The 18,103-nt window shown below is 39.8% G+C and overlaps 1 protein-coding gene across 1 annotated transcript in view; it reads right to left on the reverse strand.

Moving 5' to 3' along the window:
- DIAPH1 (diaphanous related formin 1) overlaps nucleotides 1–18,103 on the reverse strand; it is a 97,627-nt gene that overhangs the window by 58,707 nt on the left and 20,817 nt on the right. Inside the window, exons 2-14 of the mRNA XM_082378730.1 lie at nucleotides 11,748–11,774; nucleotides 10,585–10,740; nucleotides 7,802–7,903; nucleotides 7,323–7,453; nucleotides 7,042–7,128; nucleotides 6,133–6,196; nucleotides 4,789–4,928; nucleotides 3,475–3,583; nucleotides 2,903–3,013; nucleotides 2,463–2,581; nucleotides 1,674–1,790; nucleotides 930–1,045; nucleotides 336–400 (exon numbers count right to left, since the gene is read on the reverse strand). Of these exons, the coding sequence (XP_082234856.1) occupies nucleotides 336–400; nucleotides 930–1,045; nucleotides 1,674–1,790; nucleotides 2,463–2,581; nucleotides 2,903–3,013; nucleotides 3,475–3,583; nucleotides 4,789–4,928; nucleotides 6,133–6,196; nucleotides 7,042–7,128; nucleotides 7,323–7,453; nucleotides 7,802–7,903; nucleotides 10,585–10,740; nucleotides 11,748–11,774 (1,344 nt within the window). The remainder of the gene's footprint in view (nucleotides 1–335; nucleotides 401–929; nucleotides 1,046–1,673; nucleotides 1,791–2,462; nucleotides 2,582–2,902; nucleotides 3,014–3,474; nucleotides 3,584–4,788; nucleotides 4,929–6,132; nucleotides 6,197–7,041; nucleotides 7,129–7,322; nucleotides 7,454–7,801; nucleotides 7,904–10,584; nucleotides 10,741–11,747; nucleotides 11,775–18,103) is intronic.

Genomic DNA, 18,103 nt, shown 5'->3' on the forward strand with positions numbered 1-18,103 from the left:
TTCAGACATATTCCAGTTCCTATTGTTCTATGGATAAAAGGCCTGAGACGCCAAGCAAACTCGAGTGCTGTCAATGTTATATGAGAGTGTCACCTGTCTTTCCTCCTGCTCAGGGGCCCAAGAACTGTGCAAACTCACGACTGACTAGCTCCTCATGATCACATCCATACCACTTTCTCCACTGAGTAACCTACACCAGAAAGGTTTCCCCTAGGAACTGCTATTGTGTGCTGAACACTGAATATATCACAGGTAATTGTTTCACATGTCAGAAAAATCAAAATCCTTAGACAAAGAAAGATATACTCCAATTATTTTTTATCTCTCATACATACCTTTTTTTCCAGCTCTGTAGCTTTGGCTTCAGATTTCTCCACCTTTGTTTTATCAATCATTTGATCTAAAAAGAAGGCCAACAGTCAGAAAGTCAAGTTCCCAATTCTCGTCTTCCCCTCTCACTGCCTAAGCCCTTCCATATAACCAAAGGGCAGTCTTTGTTCTTTTTGTTTATTTTTCTTATCCTTCTTAATGTTCTGTACTAGACAAAGAAATGGAACTTTCAGTTAAGTTCAACATATAATTTCTGAGTGCCTATTATGCAGTAAGGCCACCATGCTGGGTGGCACAGAGAACGCCTACAAGTAATATTTATGAATCTCTGGGACCAGCAGGAGTAGCAGACAATAGCTGAAGTCCCTTCAAAAGGTGGGGTGGTGTATGAGACAGGATAAATTTTTAGAATTATGTAGAAATAAACTAAAGGCCTGTATATTCCTAGCACATATATTGGTTATATCACCTAAGAAAGGGTGAAAATGGAAATACCGGGGGCTGGAAAAGTATCTTCTCTGAAATTTTCACTGAAAGAAAGATGCAAAATGAAAGATAGAAGAGATGTTTTATGGAACCAGACAGGCAAATATGCTTACCAATCAATCCCTCAATATCAATCTGGAGGTGCCGGCACTTGAAGTCAGGATCAGCCCCATTCTTGTGCAGAACTATCTGAGAAATACATTCTTCAATCAACTTATAGTACTGTGGTCTACAGAAGAAACAAAATAAGGTTATTAAAGGAAAACCAAAATATAATTTTGGTATTCAGGATCAAGAAAGGTAACTGCTTTGACAGCAGAAGGACCTGAGGATAAATGTTCTGGAAAAGACCTTTTCATAAAATTAACAGAGTATTGCTGCCATGCTAAGAAATCCCCCTCTTCCACATCAGCTACCCCATCTACTTCAGATAGTCAAAACTTCTTGCCATCTGCCTCCGAGTGCAAATCCTTTTCCATCTAAAATTTGAGCTTGATCCTGCCTGTGATGGATAGTACTATTGCTGAATCTCTACTCTACTGCTTGAATCTCATGTTCCAACATGAATGAACTTTAAATTGCTGCCTTCCTTTGCTATCATCTTTACTCCACCCCACCACCCCATTCCAAAAGAGGGAGGCAGTTCACCTTATACACTCTTATCTCTTCCATAGAGGTGCCTTTCAGTTGGATTAAAGGGACAACCGGCAACTCCCTTTATGTCTGAAACTAAAAATGAACTCTAATCCATGTCTTTGTCTTTTCCTTTCCTCTCTACAGACAATCTTTGAATTTAAGAATTTTGCACTCTCCACTTAGGCTCAAATTCAAAACTTTCCACAGGTGTACCATCTTACCTGGCCTCATAGTCATTTCGGACTAAGAGTAGGTGCTGCAGGACGGAAAGGAAGTGTTGTTCTGCCTTTGAATCCTTCACTGTGTTTAAGAGAATCTGGAAGACTTCATTTAAATCAGTGGAAAAGAAGAAGAGGCTAAGGAAAGCATATATTTAGAAACTATGTTTGACAGGTAGCTTGCCCAACTCTCGGGAGAAGTAGCAAGATGGCACTTCTATTCTAACAGCTGTTCCTCCTGTAAACCCTGCCCTAAACTTGAAGCTCTATAAACTTTCTTTGGCCAGGGGTCCAGTGAGTCAGGGGGTACTATACACAGAGACAGAAAACTCCTAGTACTTGGCTTGAAAATCGAGCAGTAGACAGACACAAAAAGGTAACTGCCTTAAAGGCACTTGGGGCAAGTATCAATAGGTAACCAAATTACTCCCCCTGTCCGTCTCATGGACACATACAAGAGAGCAAATTACAACCTCACTCCCTGACTTGTCTGTGTTCTCCAAAAACCAGCTCTACATCTTAATAAGCTAAGCTATCATGTTCTAGGAGGTCTATACTAATTTTGATGGCTGCTTCCATGTTGAGCAACCCTCAGATCACCTTTCCCAACTTCTCTGGTCCACACTGAGGTAAATATATCCAATGGCAATCAAAAGGCACCTGCCTAATCTACAAAGAAGACAGGGCTAATGCCCTAGTGTAAGTCATCAACTCCACACCATTTCTTACAGGGATCTACAACTGAATGCAACTGAATGTCTTGTGTCTTCAACCCAGTCAGTAAAAGGATATTCCATCTCCATTCGAATGTCATCCAGCCGTCCCTTCAGGTCATAGGAATCTTCTTCTCCTTGTTCATCAAACACATTTAGTTGCACTCTCATATCATCATTTTCAATCTCTCGAAGGTCCTGTCAACAGCAAAAGTATAGGCCGGGGAACCCAAAAGTGTCCTATGCTGGTTAAAACCCCAAACATTTCAACCTGGTTTTTTTTTTTTTTTTAAATTTTTAAAATTTTGGCGTGCCGCATGGCTTGCGGGATCTCAGTTCCCCAACCAGGAATTGAACCCAGCCCACGGCAGTGAAAGTGCTGAATCCTAACCACTAGACCACCAAGGCACTCCCTCAACCTGGTTTTTAAACTGAAAACCAAAGTCATCCCAGGGATGATGGGGTTATAAGAGCAGGAAGGAACCAGCCCAGTCTTTCTAATGAAGTGTTGCATCTCACCTGCAACACTTGATGCAGCCCCAAGCGCATCAGTTCGCTTCGGATGTGAACTCGGAAGTCAAGTTCTTCAGCTGGTGTGATGAGAGCATTGATCAGCTGTAGGCATCCCACCTAAAATAAGAAAATTCAGCAGCTGTGTCAATGTTAACTCCTAGAGATCAAGATTCCATTCTCTTTACATGCATTCTGAGGCCCCCAAATATAACCTAGAAGATTCAGTACAAAAACTACAAGAATGACTTCCTTATATATAGCAATACAACTTGGTTTAAACACAGGTCTGGAGAGCTCAGAGGTCTAAAGTATTCCAGGGATTCTATGGTATAATTTGTTCTAGGCCTTGATTTTTCTAGCTTGTAAATAAATACCATGCCTTTTTTTCCATCTCATAATGAGGAAAACAGTTCTTTCTCTGCCTTCTTGGAGAGAAGGGTAATCATTTTCCCTTCAGAAAGAACTTTGAAATACATATCATTGGTAACCACTCCACGTGTTCTCTTAAAAGGTCAAATGAACTTAAGTCTTTCTATCTTGAATTCTACTTTTGGGCCAAGTTTCATAGGTATACATGCCTTGAGAGCAATGGAGGTCCCACTTTTTAATCCATCCAGCAGTGGCTGAAAACGTTCCACCTCATCCATTTCAGCTCTTTCTGTCATTGCCTCCAAAACTCTTTCATTCCTGCCAGAGAGTAAGGAAAGGGAGAGAACTGGTCAGGTGCTCTGACACAGACAGGTACACAACAGGTATATTATACAGAGGCACAGATCAGTTAGGAAACAGACATTATCAATGTTCTGGATTTCTCACATTATTCTTCTCATCACCTAAGGCAGAGGCCAGATCAACAGGAAACTAAGGACCATCTCTTCAGAAAAATGCACTCCCTAAAATCCGCCCCAGACTCCTACCTATATTTACCAAATTAAGACCCCATGTTCTATGGCATATAAATTGGTACAACTTTTGGAGGGGCATTTAACAGTACCAATTTTTTAATGCACATAACATTGGCCTACTTCTAGAAAATCTATCCAACATAAACACATAAATATGAAATAATATATGTACAAAGAATGTATGCACAAGAATTAATAATAAAATTTTTTATCATCTGGAGCAGGGGTCAGAATGTGCTAAAAAAAAATTCTACCTAAAAGTCTAGCAATGAAGGAATCATTAAATTATGGGACATACAGCGTATGAAATGCTAAACAGCCACTAAAGATAATAAGATAGATCTAGAAGTACTGCCAGAGAAGAATGTCCAAGAGCTACTGTTAAGCTGAAAAGAATGGTGGTATGATTTAGCTTTTGTTAAACCAAACCCCTCCACAAAAAAAAAATCTATCCTATACATGAGATTGGTTTTATAGGCATAAGCCATCTTTCCTTAATTCTAAGAAACCATCTTTTGGAGTGGCAGGTGTGTTAGAATTTAGTAAATATTTGTCTGTGCTAGAAAATGATCTGTGAGACTGTACCACACCATTAACAGTGGTTACCTCTGCAGAATAGGGTTTGCCAAAGGGATGACGTTGTTAAATTGTACTTCATATACTTCTATGTTGTTTGAATTTTAAAAATAATGTTGTGTTACTTCTGAATTTTAAAAAAATGTAAAAAGAAACCCTTGTCCTAGACAATACAGACATTAATGGAGATCTAGGAGATCCTGCTGTACCTTTGATAACCAGTGGTACATGCAGAACAGCTTCCATCTCTTAACAATCTTTCTTAAATATTAAGATACACAGTGTTCATGTAAGAAATATAGTCTTACCTAGTATTTAAGACTAAGTGGACACCTAAGCAACTTAATATTCCTCTAGACTAAGGAAGACGATAAAAAAAAATAGAGAAGAGAAATAATTCCAGTCACATACATGTCTTCTGGCTGTGGTAGGATACAAAGAGCAGAAAGCAGCTTAGCTGCATCAATCATCATGTTGGGAACAGCAGGATCCATGGCTCTGACCAGCAGCAGAATTCCTTCTTCTGTCTCCAACATGGTCTTGATTCCAAACTGGTAGGACAAAAAGAGAAAAGGGAGGCTTAAAAATGAGAGCATCTAACCAAGGACAAGTTTACGGGTTCTTATGGATTGAATGGTGTTCCTTCCAAAATTCGTATGTTTAAGTCCTAACCCCCATTACCTCAGAACGTAACCTTATTTGGAAATAGTGTCATTGGCAGGTGTAATTAGATTACCATGAGGTCAGACTAGAGTAGGGGGGGCTCTTAATCCCATATAATGGTTATCTTCATAAAAAGGGGAAATTTGGACACAGACGTGCACACAGGGAGAACGCCATGTGAACACAAAAGCAGAGATTGGAGTGATGCATCTACAAGCCAAGGAATGTCAAAGATTGCCAGCAAGACACCAGAAGCTAGGAGAGAGGCATGGGACATACCCTCTCTCACAGCCTTCAGAAGGAACCAAACCTATCAACACCTTATCTTGGACTTATCGCCTCTAGAACTGTGAGATAAATGAACTTCTGTTGTTTAAGACACCCAGTTTGTAGTACTTTGTTATAGCAACCCTAGCAAACTAATATAGGGTAGAACACTTTTTCCAATATAGCTAAACAGAAATGAGCATAGCAAAATAATTTTCTAGCAGACACAACAGAATTCTATGTCTTCCAAGAATAAAAACTTTGATTCTTATGTTTCTTTTCAATGCTCCCCCTAAGCCAGTGGAATAATTATAACAAAATTAAACAGTGAGGAAGACAGATTTGCACTCAGGAACAAATAACTGTAGGTTCCCTAAGTTGAAATACTAAACAGACAAAAAAAGAAAAAGAGAAAGAGAAAGACAGAGAGAGAGAAAGAGAAAGAGAAAGAAAAAGAAAGAAGGAAGGAAGGAAGGAAGAAAAGATTGTACAGTAGGAATAGACTGGGGAAAAAACAACAACAAATAAGACGAAAATAAAGTAAACCTTCCAAAAATAATAACTACAGGTCAGGAAATTTAAGAATTAGCAAAAGAAAGTATAAACAGAAGAAGAAAATTAAGCCTATCCTCTGAAACAGACATTACAACTGAGGGAAAAGATCCATAAAAGTATGTGTATGTGGCGATCAAAAAGTTACGATACTAAAAGGGAAAGCTAGAAGCCTTGAACCTCATATTCCTAGGTCTTTTTTTGAGTTTGCCAACAGAAGAGAAAAAAACAGCGGTCACGATGGGGGTTGAATGAGAATGGGAAATATCTCACCTTGTTGTTCATAAAAGCTTTCAAGCAGCGGATGATCTCATGCTTGTTACGGCTATCGTAGCTTCTGCATGTAGAAGACATAATCAGTGAAGTCCCTTTATTCTATACCCCTCCCCCATTTGACTTTTCAATCTTGTAAACAAGGGTCTTAGGAACACTCCCAACTAGTAGCTGAGTAAATTCTAGCACATAGCACTCTACCCTAAAACACTGGCAAAAAGAGGTAGCTGAAGAAAGAACCATTGGTTAATCCTCTCATAAACCAAGAATTCAGTATTACATTAAAATCTTCCCTTCAACTCCCTGTAGGCTCCTAAGGGCTAAATTCTATCAGGATAACATCCCACCTATTACTGCTTGCCTCACTGCGTCAGAGGTTTCAAGTCTGTACGTTCAGGAGGTAGAGGTCCTGTGTTTTGTTTTGGAAAGATCCCAGGAAGTAGAGAAATCATTTTGGGTCAGGCTGGCTTCAAGGTAGCCTAACCTAAGACAGTGCAAGGTATCCCCAGAATTATTCCAATCCTGAAGACTATCATAAAGCTAGTCCCAAACTGATCAAGTGTATTATAAGACTTCCAAATGAGATATGACCCAGACCAGATCACAGGAGAGCTTTAGACTCAATCAGACCCTATTTCCAGACTGGATAAGAACCTGTGCTGGGAGACTCACAATCTTATGTGGTATATATCTTGTGTTATTCACCGTGAAATTTAAGTTCCTCCTTTTCCTGTACCTATAATCATCATTCATTCTCCAGTCACCCCTATGATAAACCCCATTCTCAGCTAACAGCATAATATCCTAGTCCATAACTTTCCATTTAACTGCCATTTTCTCCTTTAGAGCAAACAGCCAAGTCCTCTACTACCCTCCACCTAGAAGATGCCAAGACTTGGAAGTCCTCACCCAGCAGTCTCATCTTTCTCATCATGAAGTCGTTTAAGGATGTCCAACAAGGAAGCCAGGCCCTCAGCACCAAATGTTTGCACCCAACTGTAAGGAAGAGACAAAGACGATGCAATATCAAATCAAATCAATAAATATCCACCAAAATAAAGTGTATCCTGGCAACTCTTTACTCCCAATCCAAAACATTCTCATACTTCCCTGACTCCTTTGATCTCTAATCCCCACCAGTGAGCTCCAACATTGGGCTCTCACTCCTGTTACTACCTCAGAATCCTCACCTGACAGGGTTGTTGTTGAGGGAGACACGAAGGGACTCCAGGCAGCTAAGCAGAGGCATATCCCGCAAGCCCGACCTCAGCTCCTGAATGTACATCATGGCTGACCTAGAGCTCTCCTTTTGACTCATGCCCTGGAAAGGAGCATATAGAGATTAGTAAGCACTGGACTCAGTCATAAATTGGACCAGAATTAGTTAACAGTTTAAACAATATGAGGGCAAACACCCATTACACATACCACCAAACTATGTGAGACTCAGAATTTCCTTCCCATTACCCATACATACTTCATGAAGATCGAATCAAGCAAAATTATGTAAGAAAAGTAACTCAAATGAGAGTAAAAAATGAGTAGGTTTATATGAAAGAATGAAATAGAACTGATGTGGACATGAAATGTTCTATAAAAGTAGCAAAACAAACAGGTCCAAGATAAGGGCACAGTCTCCCATGTCATGGGTACCTGCCCCAGGACTCACAGCCTTGGAGGTGTGCAAGTACTGGGACACCATCTCTCTCTTGATGATAATGTCCTTCTCCCTCAAAGGTTGCTGTTTTTCCTCGTTCAGGTTCATATCCAACTAGAAACGGGAGGAAAAAAGGGGGAAAAATTGCCTTGAATTCCTTACAAGTTTTCAATGTTTAATGTTTAGTATACTTAGTAAAAAGATGAACACACTAAATACTTACTGAATAAATAAATTTTCCTGATCCTTAGAGACTTAAGCTATTATAGATGATGGGAATTTCTTAGGGATAAATGTGGTTAACATTTTATTATAAATCCCAACAGACATTTTTATACACATACACTAACTTTTTTCCTAACAAAAGTGGACTCTCAATATAGAGGGAAAACATATTTTGCATTATGGAAAGAAAAGCAAACATAGTATTTTCTGCACTTAGGATGGACCTTAATAATCTCTTCAGACTGAAGCACTGGATGACTGGCATCATGCAAACACCAGCAAAATCTGCACCACTCTAGGCCCTAGACACCCATTACCCCTGGTTAACTAAGTCCCTGTACAAACTCCTTTCCCATGAAGAAAGAACTGGAAACTGTGACAAATTCCCTCAACAGACATAACCTGGAGTGTGTTACTGGGGGAAAGGCTCTGCTTGACCCTGTTGCATATATAACCATGTGTCTGAGCCTCCTATTTCTGTGAGCACAAGTTTAACCCTAACAAGTCCAGAATATTATTTGAAATGGGGAAAGCATAGGAGAAAAAAAAGGATATATTCAATTTCTTCCCCATGTGTGTGTTTGTGTATGTGTGTGATGTGTGAAGGAATCACCATCACCAAATTGTCACAGTAATAATTTGACTTCTTTCTGACTCAATACCTGGTGCTTTCTTCCTCCTTTTACAGATAAATTGAACAAAGAAGTTGCAAAATACTGGCCCTCAGGTTGAATCAGACCCAAAGATAAAGTATGTTTTGTCTGGGTAGCTCAACATTTTAAATTTGAGAGACTTCATATAAAAATATGAATTTATAGCACCAAGGGATGCAATCAGCAAATTTAAGATTATGGAAAACTCTACAGGTCAAACAGTTTCTTCAACAAATTTTTTATAACAAGAGCAAGGATTAAAGAGAGGGAGGAAAACCTATAGTTCAAATGAAACTTAGTAGAATATCACAATGGACCTTACCTGGAATTGTGATTTGAACAAACAAATTGTTTTTTTTTAAATGACCTAATTAGGGAAATCTGAATGCTGGCTATGATCTTTGTTTTTTAAAAAACAATTTTTGTTTTTTTAAAAAAAATAGAGATTTCTGGTTTCTTCTGAAAAATAGAAATATCTGGCACTACTGGGCTAGCATTCCCAACTGGAATGCTACAAAACCTACTGGAACTGAATTGTGGCTGGAGTTTATCAAAAATGCCAAAAGTCCTTCATTTTACTGCAGTCCCTTCTCCTTTTTATCATCTTCTATGTAGCCTGCTTAACTTATTTATGCTTCCTCCCTTGGCCCTAAAGACATCTAAATTTGCAATCCAAGGCCAAGAGACTGTCTTGATAGATCATACTCTTAGACTCTTAACACACCTGGATTATTATGAGACAAACTGAAAGCTTCAATGAAAAGTAATAATAGTAGTACTGGTTGAGTGGTGACTACCACAGGTACCAGGCCTCAGTTTTAAGGGTTTTAAGCACATGCTTTTAATTAAGTTAGGCCTGCCACTAATCTCTAATTGAATCTGAGATCATAAATCCAAGTTAATATATAGGTCTTATGAAACCTTATAAGCATGCACTCAAAACTTTCCAAGACTTAGCACTAGTGGACATTCACTCAGGGTCCTCCCCACTCAATGGTCCTCACTGAAGACAGCAAAGTCAGTCACATCCATGCACAGCTCATTATTGAACTGACCTCAGCCCCAACCTTTAAAGGTCTTCTAGTGATTGTAACATCAGAATTCTCTTTCCAGATTCACCACTAAGTAGAAGATCTCGGGCAAACAATGCCTTTCCATTCCTCAGCTTCTTCTTTCCCTCCCTCCCTCCCTCCTTTCCTTTTATTTATTTATTTTTGGCCGCGTTGGGTCTTCATTGCTGCGCGCGGGCTTTCTCTAGTTGTGGCAAGCGGCAGCTATTCTTCGATGCGGTGCGCAGCTTCTCATTGCGGTGGCTTCTCTTGTCGTGGAGCACGGGCTCTAGGCACACGGGCTTCAGTAGTTGTGGCATGCGAGCTCAGTAGTTGTGGCTCATGGGCTCTAGAGCGCAGGCTCAGTAGTTGTGGCGCATGGGCTTAGTTTCTTGGCAGCATGTGGGATCTTTCCGGACCAGGGATCGAATCCGTGTTCCCTGCATTGGCAGGCGGATTCCCTGCGCCACCAGGGAAGTCACTCAGCTTCTTCTCTGTATAGATTTTGTTGTGAATGTTTTAAAACTTCATCTACTCTGGCTAACCCAAAGGTGGTCATCACACTACCACAAGAGCTGGCCCACTCATTTTATGTCTTTGTGGCTAAAGTGTTGCTGGGCTGAAGGACATTAACAAGGTGGTCAGTGATCAGATATTTCCGAGCCTAATTCATAGATTCCAATCTTACGGACTGCCGCTTGTGTATGTAGTCCCTTCATTAATGGGACTGCTATTAAGAAGTTCTCTGTTAAGCCTGGAATTTTTCGTAATTAAAGGATAGTTAAGGGGGACTGTACACAAAAAAGGGCCCATCATGCTCGTAAAAGCATTTTCAAGAAGAAGCAATGCTTTGGGGTGGGAAACTTACCAGCATCTGTTCAAAGAGTACTAGAACTTGCTCATCTGAAACATCCTGCAATGACTGTGCTGTGGGATCATCCCCATATGATGCAGAAGAATTTCTCTGAGCAGAATTAGGCTTTTCTTTCTCCTTCTTAATTCTCATGCTGGTAAATCTCTCCAGCTGAGAAAGAAAAAAAAGTATTAGCAGTGATCCATTTTCATTTACACAACAAAGCACACATCAAATAGCCTCTAACCTCTTATACGTACATGGTTCCTCTGGTTTGTGGCCAGTTCAAGGCTCTTCTGACGTGAAAAAGAGAAACCAGTCTTCCTTGTACCTAATTTACTACACTGACTGTACTCTCACCTTCATCCAAAGATAAGAGGAATGAAGTGTTAAGAATTGGAAACTCTCTACAAAGAGAAAACTTTGTTCTTTAGCTCCCCTGCCATTTCTAAGCCCTCTAGCAGCACAGAACTGAAAGCACCTCATGTGCAGAGTGCTCAGTAAAATGCCTTTTGTTTCCCTCTAGCTATCCAATAATAAATATGGCCAGGCCCTCAGAGGATCTCTCCCTTCAAGAGGTAAGTGTGACCATAGATTTTAATATTAGATATGTCATATACAAGAAACAAGGAAATGCCTTAAAACCAGGAACCATTCCTTTTTCTTTCTTCTGTACACTCCATAGCACTTGTGTTATGTAAGCAGCAAAAGTTCAGTACATATTCTCCAAAAAATCCCCTTTGCAAAGAATATAATCTACTTCAGGGGTATATATGTCATCTCTCTGTCAACCAAATGCTCATGAACCACTCCTTAAACTGCAAGGACAAGTGTTTGATTCAAAAAGAGCTACCGATAAGCTGCAGCTTATCGGCACTACCTGATTGAAAATAACAGTAAATATCTGCAAGCATTCTGGGGCTTCAGATGACACGAGTGGCATCCAGACAGCAAGTCAGCTTGGAGTTTAAAGAACATGCCTAACCTTGGAAGCCAATGAATGTGCCAGGGAAATGCATGCAATGGGTCAAACAGAGCAAAGAGTTAGGAAAAAGCTTTGGGATGATGAGAATAGAACCCATATCACGTTTATAAGTTATAGAAAGTCAGTTATTGCAACTGGTAAATATCATAGTGTAGGAAATGAGCCATGCACATGCTGAACAAAATTTCCTTACCTCATCTGCCATGAGCCGCTTCAGAGTCTACGAACAGGAAAAACGAGGGAGAAGAAAGGGAAGAGGGATCAGTGAAATGCCAGGAAACCTCCCAAATACCAGATGGGTTGGGGAAAAAAAGAGGAGAAAATAAGTTGAAAGGATCTAGGCTCCCTTCCCACATGCTAGATTTCTGCCAGACTATTCCTTAGCACATTCCCTTAGGTAAGGGGCAGGAGTTTTAAGGTCACTAAAATATAATAACCCTTTGGGGAAAAAAAGGTGGAGAACTGAAAAAACTCTAAATGGGATGACCAATAAACCTATGAAATGAGTTCAACTGCATTAGTAAACAAGGAAATGCAAACTAAAACCACAACGAGATATCATTTCACACTCAAGACTAGCAAAAATTTTCATGTGTGTCTGTCTAGTCACAGAGCAGCGGGAGCTCTCCCACACTGTTGGTGTGAATGTAAATTGCTATGGCCACTTTGGAAAACAGTATGGCATGATCTAGTAAAGTTAAAATATGCAGATATATTACAATTCAACATATCAGTTCCTATAAATCTACCCTTCAGAAACTTGCACATATGTAGCAGGTTGTGTATAACAAGAATGTTCACAGCAACACTGTAATATCTATCAATAAAACAGAGAACAATCCAAATAGCTATCAAGAATAGAATGGATAAACTCGTATAATGGTAGAGTGGAAAACAATTACACAAAGAAAGTGAATGAACTTACAGCTACTCACAAACATAAAAGTGAATGTACTATTTTTTTTACATTGAGATTAAAAACATGCAAGACTAAATTATATTATTTAGGATGTACAGTTATAAAGGGAATGATTACCACATATGGCAAAACAGTGGTTACCTGAAGTGGGTGGAAGAGTAATGACTGCAGAAGGGGACAGGGGGCTTCAGGGGTGCTTACAATAATATTCTATTTCTTGATATGGATGATGGTTACATGGATGTTCAGTTTATAATTATTCTGTATGTTTTATATTCTCTTCTGTATATGTGCTACACTTTACCCCCAAAAATCTGAACAAGCAGGTATAGGAAAGCAGGAACTCTTCATTCTAATACTTAGTTTTAAACCATATCTATTTTTGCTAATGTCCTTAGAAGAGTATAGTAAATGCCTCTTGATGAACCTTCCTCAACTAATGAAAAACTATTTCTGACACTGTCACAAAACTACTTTACCAACCTTTTTACAGATGAGAAAAATCTATGTCTTTATGTTCATGTGCGCCATGTCAGAGTTCGGTTAAATCCAGTGTGAACTGTGAATCTTAACTTTGCCCTCCACGGTCCAGAGGAGGTCAACCTTCTACTGATGGAATGCTAATCACTCACCCGAAACCATATGATCCTTGCTCAGTGTCAATGGAATCTAAAGTTACTTTGTGTGTGCTGTTTACACAAAGTAAAGGCAGAAGGGCAGCAAAGGCAGAAGGATGATGAAGCAGAGACAGCAACACCCAAGGAGACTCACAGTTCCTTTTGTTACCACCCTAAGTCACCTGACACACAGAGGTGAAACAAGCCACAAAAAGAATGAATGTTTATAGTTAGGTTGCCATTGCCAGGGTTAAACTTATTTGCTCCTAGAGCAAGTGCTTCCAGAACCTTGTCCTCCAAACTCAAAATGTTCCCTCAGAACCAAGCAACAACCCAAACAATTCTGGGATGGATATAACGTAGGTAACAGAACCTGGGTCTAATGAATCAATCTCAGCTGCAGTTTAAGTTAAAGAACAACAAACCAGCAACTTGTTCTTTCTGTCTGCAGACTCTTATTTCTCTTCCCTCCATCCCCATTATTGAAGTTCACGCCACTATGATCTCCTGTTTGATTTACTGTAATAACCTCCTAACTGATCTCCTTGCCTTCAATCCCGTCTGCCCAACACAAAATCCATTCTATATACTATATCCAAGAGTAATCGTTCTAAAATGCCAAGCTGTCCATGTTATTTCCCATTTAAAACCCTGCAATAGTTCCCTACTGCCCTCAGGTTAAGATCCAAATTCCTTAGCATGGCATATGACACTTATGGCTTCTCTCCCTTGACTCATCTCTCAACAAACCCTCCATTTCAAACTCTATCTTCTGGGCATCCTAACTAGTTGCAGGTCCACAAATAGATCTTGCTGTCTCACAACCCCAGACTTTCTCTAGGCTGCTGCTTCCCTCAGACTAGATTGTGCTTTAAGGCTAGCTCCAACAGGCCCTACAGGATGATACCTCCTAATTGGGTGGGTACCTCTCCTTGTGTGTATACAGAAATAGGTACTTGCCTGTCTCACAGCGCTAGAAGTGGATTACAACTGTCTTTTGATTGCCTCCTCTAGCCATTTCCAGACTAAGTTCCTTCAGGGTAGAGCCTAAGACTTAGTCATTATATCTCCTATGAACAAATACCATAATCTGGGGCTGCTCTCCTAAAATACCAATCCCTGCAAAAGCCCTCAAATCTATTCCACCTCTTCACTGCATTAGTGAAGAAACTGAAGCCCAGACAGGTGGAGTAAATCACTGAGGTCACATGAATAGGGGCAAGCTGGGTATGGAACTCTGGTCTCCAGATTCCAAAGCCCTAAATCTTCGCATTCCCCAGATTCTTGTCTTGTTCCCATTTAATGCCCACTAACTGTTGCCTTTACAAACAAAAGTAAACATCTCTTTTCTTAAGAAGGAAGAAACCAGTCTCCCTTGCTTTCCTTGGTGCATCATTAGAAACAGATTTATTCCTTAAAAAAATTATCCATGCTTTAGTGCTCAATTTGAGTAAGGACAGCAAAAATGATCCATGCATTTCCTCAACTACTCCAACAGAGGGCAGCATCTACCAGCAAAGTGAACCACAGTACTACAGGCAAAATTCTGTTTCAGAACCCAAAAGAACACCCAAACAGCAAGCTCAATTCCATTACTGAAATGGAACCTGCTGCTACAGTATACTGAGGGTTAATTAATTTACTTATTTAATACTATGTGTGCTTTCCTTACAGATCTTGAACATACAGTTTACAAACAGCTTTGTTAAGTTTTTTTTTTTTTTTTAACTATATCATTAACTGTTTTGTGGATTCTCTGAGATATGCAACAAGAGGTTCCTAGCTCATGAAAAGTAAGAAGGACTAAAAATAGTGGAGACCTTGAAGATAAATGCTACTGGAGCTATATTTATGCCTTATGCCCCAGAGGTTCAAGCTTTTTAACATAGTCTCTAATGATCCCACCTACTTCTTTCTAAATGCTTCTACACTCACCTTTCTCCTTGTTTGCTATCAATTATTTTCTGCTCCCAAACTATAAACCCTTACTTATCTTCACTAAATAATTCATCGTCCTGTCCCTCCTACTGAGTCTTCCACTAAAACTATACTAAAACCTTTAACTACAAATATAGATACTGAAGGAAGCATAAATACGGAATGAAATTTTTTAGCATATCAAAATCTGCTCATGAATACAGATTAATAGGAACTTCCAGATAAAAGACGGTAGACTGAATCAAATTTCCCCGCTTTTTGAAACCCTTCTACATCTACAGAAAAGGAATTTTTAGAAAGAAAAAAATGATAGAGGGAAGGAGCCTACAAGGTTGGGAAGAACAAGAAAAGCATAATTCAATCAACTTTTGAAGCTGGGACTAAGACCCAACAGACCTACGAAAACTGAGTCCTAAACCTGCCGTAGGAAAAGCTAATGACCAATCCAAATTGTACTTAAGGATCCCAACAGGCTCAGGAATTAGCAGCACCAGGTACCTATAGAAATGGGCAGTTGGAGGGAGGGGGAGGCCCAAAAATAAGATTGGTTTGAAAGCTGTTTAAGAAGCAGTTGGACCAGTAGATCCTCCGTTACCCCCCAACACCCCTCCCCCCATGCCATCGGGAGACTACCCTCCCTTACTCCAGCAGAAGTCTGGAAATTTATTCTTAGAAGAGGGTAAAACACAGATCTCTGGATCAGGGGATGCCAGGCACAGTTGTGGGCAGAGATCCTATACCAAAAAGAAGAGTAAGTTAATCTATGCATACTATAAGCTGAGACACCCAGCACCTTCCCCCTTCTAGTTTCTCAGGACCCCAGCACCCCAAAACCCTTATCCTTGAGGCAGAAGGTTGGAAGAGCCTTCTCTGGGGAACTGAAAAACAACATTAAGCTACTGACATAGTCCAAGCAGATGAACCGTGCCATCCAACATGGTAGCTACCAGACACAGGTAACTATTAAGCACTTCTAATGTGCCTAGTGCAACTGAAAAAGGAATTTTTCATTTTATTTAATTGTATCAAAATTTAAAATTAAAAGCTAATATTTTATTGTTATTGTTAAACTTAAGTATCAATATGTTTGGAACATGCTAGGTATGTGAATCTACCTTTCACTTGTAAATTTTTTCAAATCTAAATACACATCAAGTATCTTCATGAAAATTCAGCATCCAAACTGAGATGTGCTATAAATGTAAAATAAAAACTGGAGTTCAATAACTTCATATAAAAAACAGAAGGTAAAACATCACATTAATAATTGTTATATCGGGGCTTCCCTGGTGGCGCAGTGGTTGAGAATCTGCCTGCCAATGCAGGGGACACGGGTTCGAGCCCTGGTCTGGGAAGATCCCACATGCCGCGGAGCAACTGGGCCCGTGAGCTACAATTACTGAGCCTGCGCGTCTGAAGCCTGTGCTCCGCAACGGGAGAGGCCGCGATAGTGAGAGGCCCGCGCACCGCGATGAAGAGTGGCCCCCACTCGCCGCAACTAGAGAAAAGCCCTCGCACAGAAACGAAGACCCAACACAGCCATAAATAAATAAATAAATAAATAAATAAATAAATAAAAATTGTATAACTTTAAAAAATAATAATAATAATAATAATTGTTATATCTATTACATGTTAAAATAATGTTTTAGATATACTGGATTAAAAATTTTATTATTAAAGTTAATTTCACATGTTTCTTTTCACTTTTTTCTTTCTTTTTCTGTGGCTACTAGAAAATCTAAAATTACATATGTGATTCACAGTATATTTCTATTGGACAGGGCTAGCCTACAATAAACTGCACAGCTAACAAACCTTACCCATGCATCCAGAGTTTCCAATGAGTTTTTTAGCCCCTCATTTTTAAACATTAACAGACAACCAAGGATTATCAAACACATGAGGAAAAATCGTAATAAGAGAGGGGGAAAAAGCAACTCATTATACAGAGACTATGCAAGAAAAAGAAAGATTAGGAAAAAAAATTAATATACACAGGGGAGAACATAATGCCTTTTTTTTTTTTTAATTTATTCATTTGTTCATTTTTGGCTGCATTGGGACTTCGTTGCTGCGCGTGGGCTTTCTCTAGTTGTGGCGAGCGGGGGCTACTCTTCGTTGTGGTGCACAGGCCTCTCACTGCTCTCTCGTTGCGGAGCACGGGCTCTAGGCGCGCAGGCCTCAGTAGTTGTAGCTCGCAGGCTCCAGAGCGCAGGCTCAGTAGTTGTGACGCACGGGCTTAGTTGCTCCGCGGCATGTGGGATCTTCCTGGACCAGGGCTCGAACCCATGTCCCCTGCATTGGCAGGCAGATTCTTAACCACCAGGAAAGTCCCTATAATGCCATTTTTTAAACTGTTTTTTTAAAGTTTTGGCCACGCTGTGCGGCATGCGGAATCTTAGTTCTCCGACCAGGGATCAAACCCACGCCCCCTGCAGTGGAAGTGCGGACGGAGTCTTAACCACTGGATCACCAGGGAAGTCCCTATAATGCCATTTTAAAAAGAAACATTCAGAGGAAAAAGAACCCTGAGAAATTGAACACATAAGAACAGAAACTCAAGAGAAACTCAATAGAAGGGCTGGAAGATAAGAATTTGAGGATATCTCCCAAAATTAGAGCAAAAAGACAGAGATGGAAAAATAAGAGAGTAAAGATAAGGAAATTAGATCAGTTTGGGAGGTCCAATATCCAAATAACAGGAGAACAGAGGAGGAAGCTATCAAAGAAATAATTCAAGAATATTTCCCAGTACTGAATGTAAGCTGGTGCAGCCACTCTGGAAAACAGTATGGAGGTTCCTCAAAAGACTAAAAATAGAGTTGCCATATGATCCAGCAATCCCACTCCTGGGCATATATCCAGAAAAAAACTATAATTTAAAAAGATACATGCAACCCTATGTTCATAGCAGCACTATTCACAATAGCCATGGAAACAACCTAAATGTCCATCAACAGATGAGTGGATAAAGAAGATGTGGTTCATATATACAATGGAATACTACACAGCCATAAGAAAGAATGAAATAATGCCATTTGCAGCAACATGGATGTACTTAGAGATTATCAT

Source organism: Balaenoptera borealis (assembly GCF_965194805.1).
Source record: "Balaenoptera borealis genome assembly, chromosome: 2".
NCBI classification, from domain to species: Eukaryota; Metazoa; Chordata; class Mammalia; order Artiodactyla; family Balaenopteridae; genus Balaenoptera; species Balaenoptera borealis.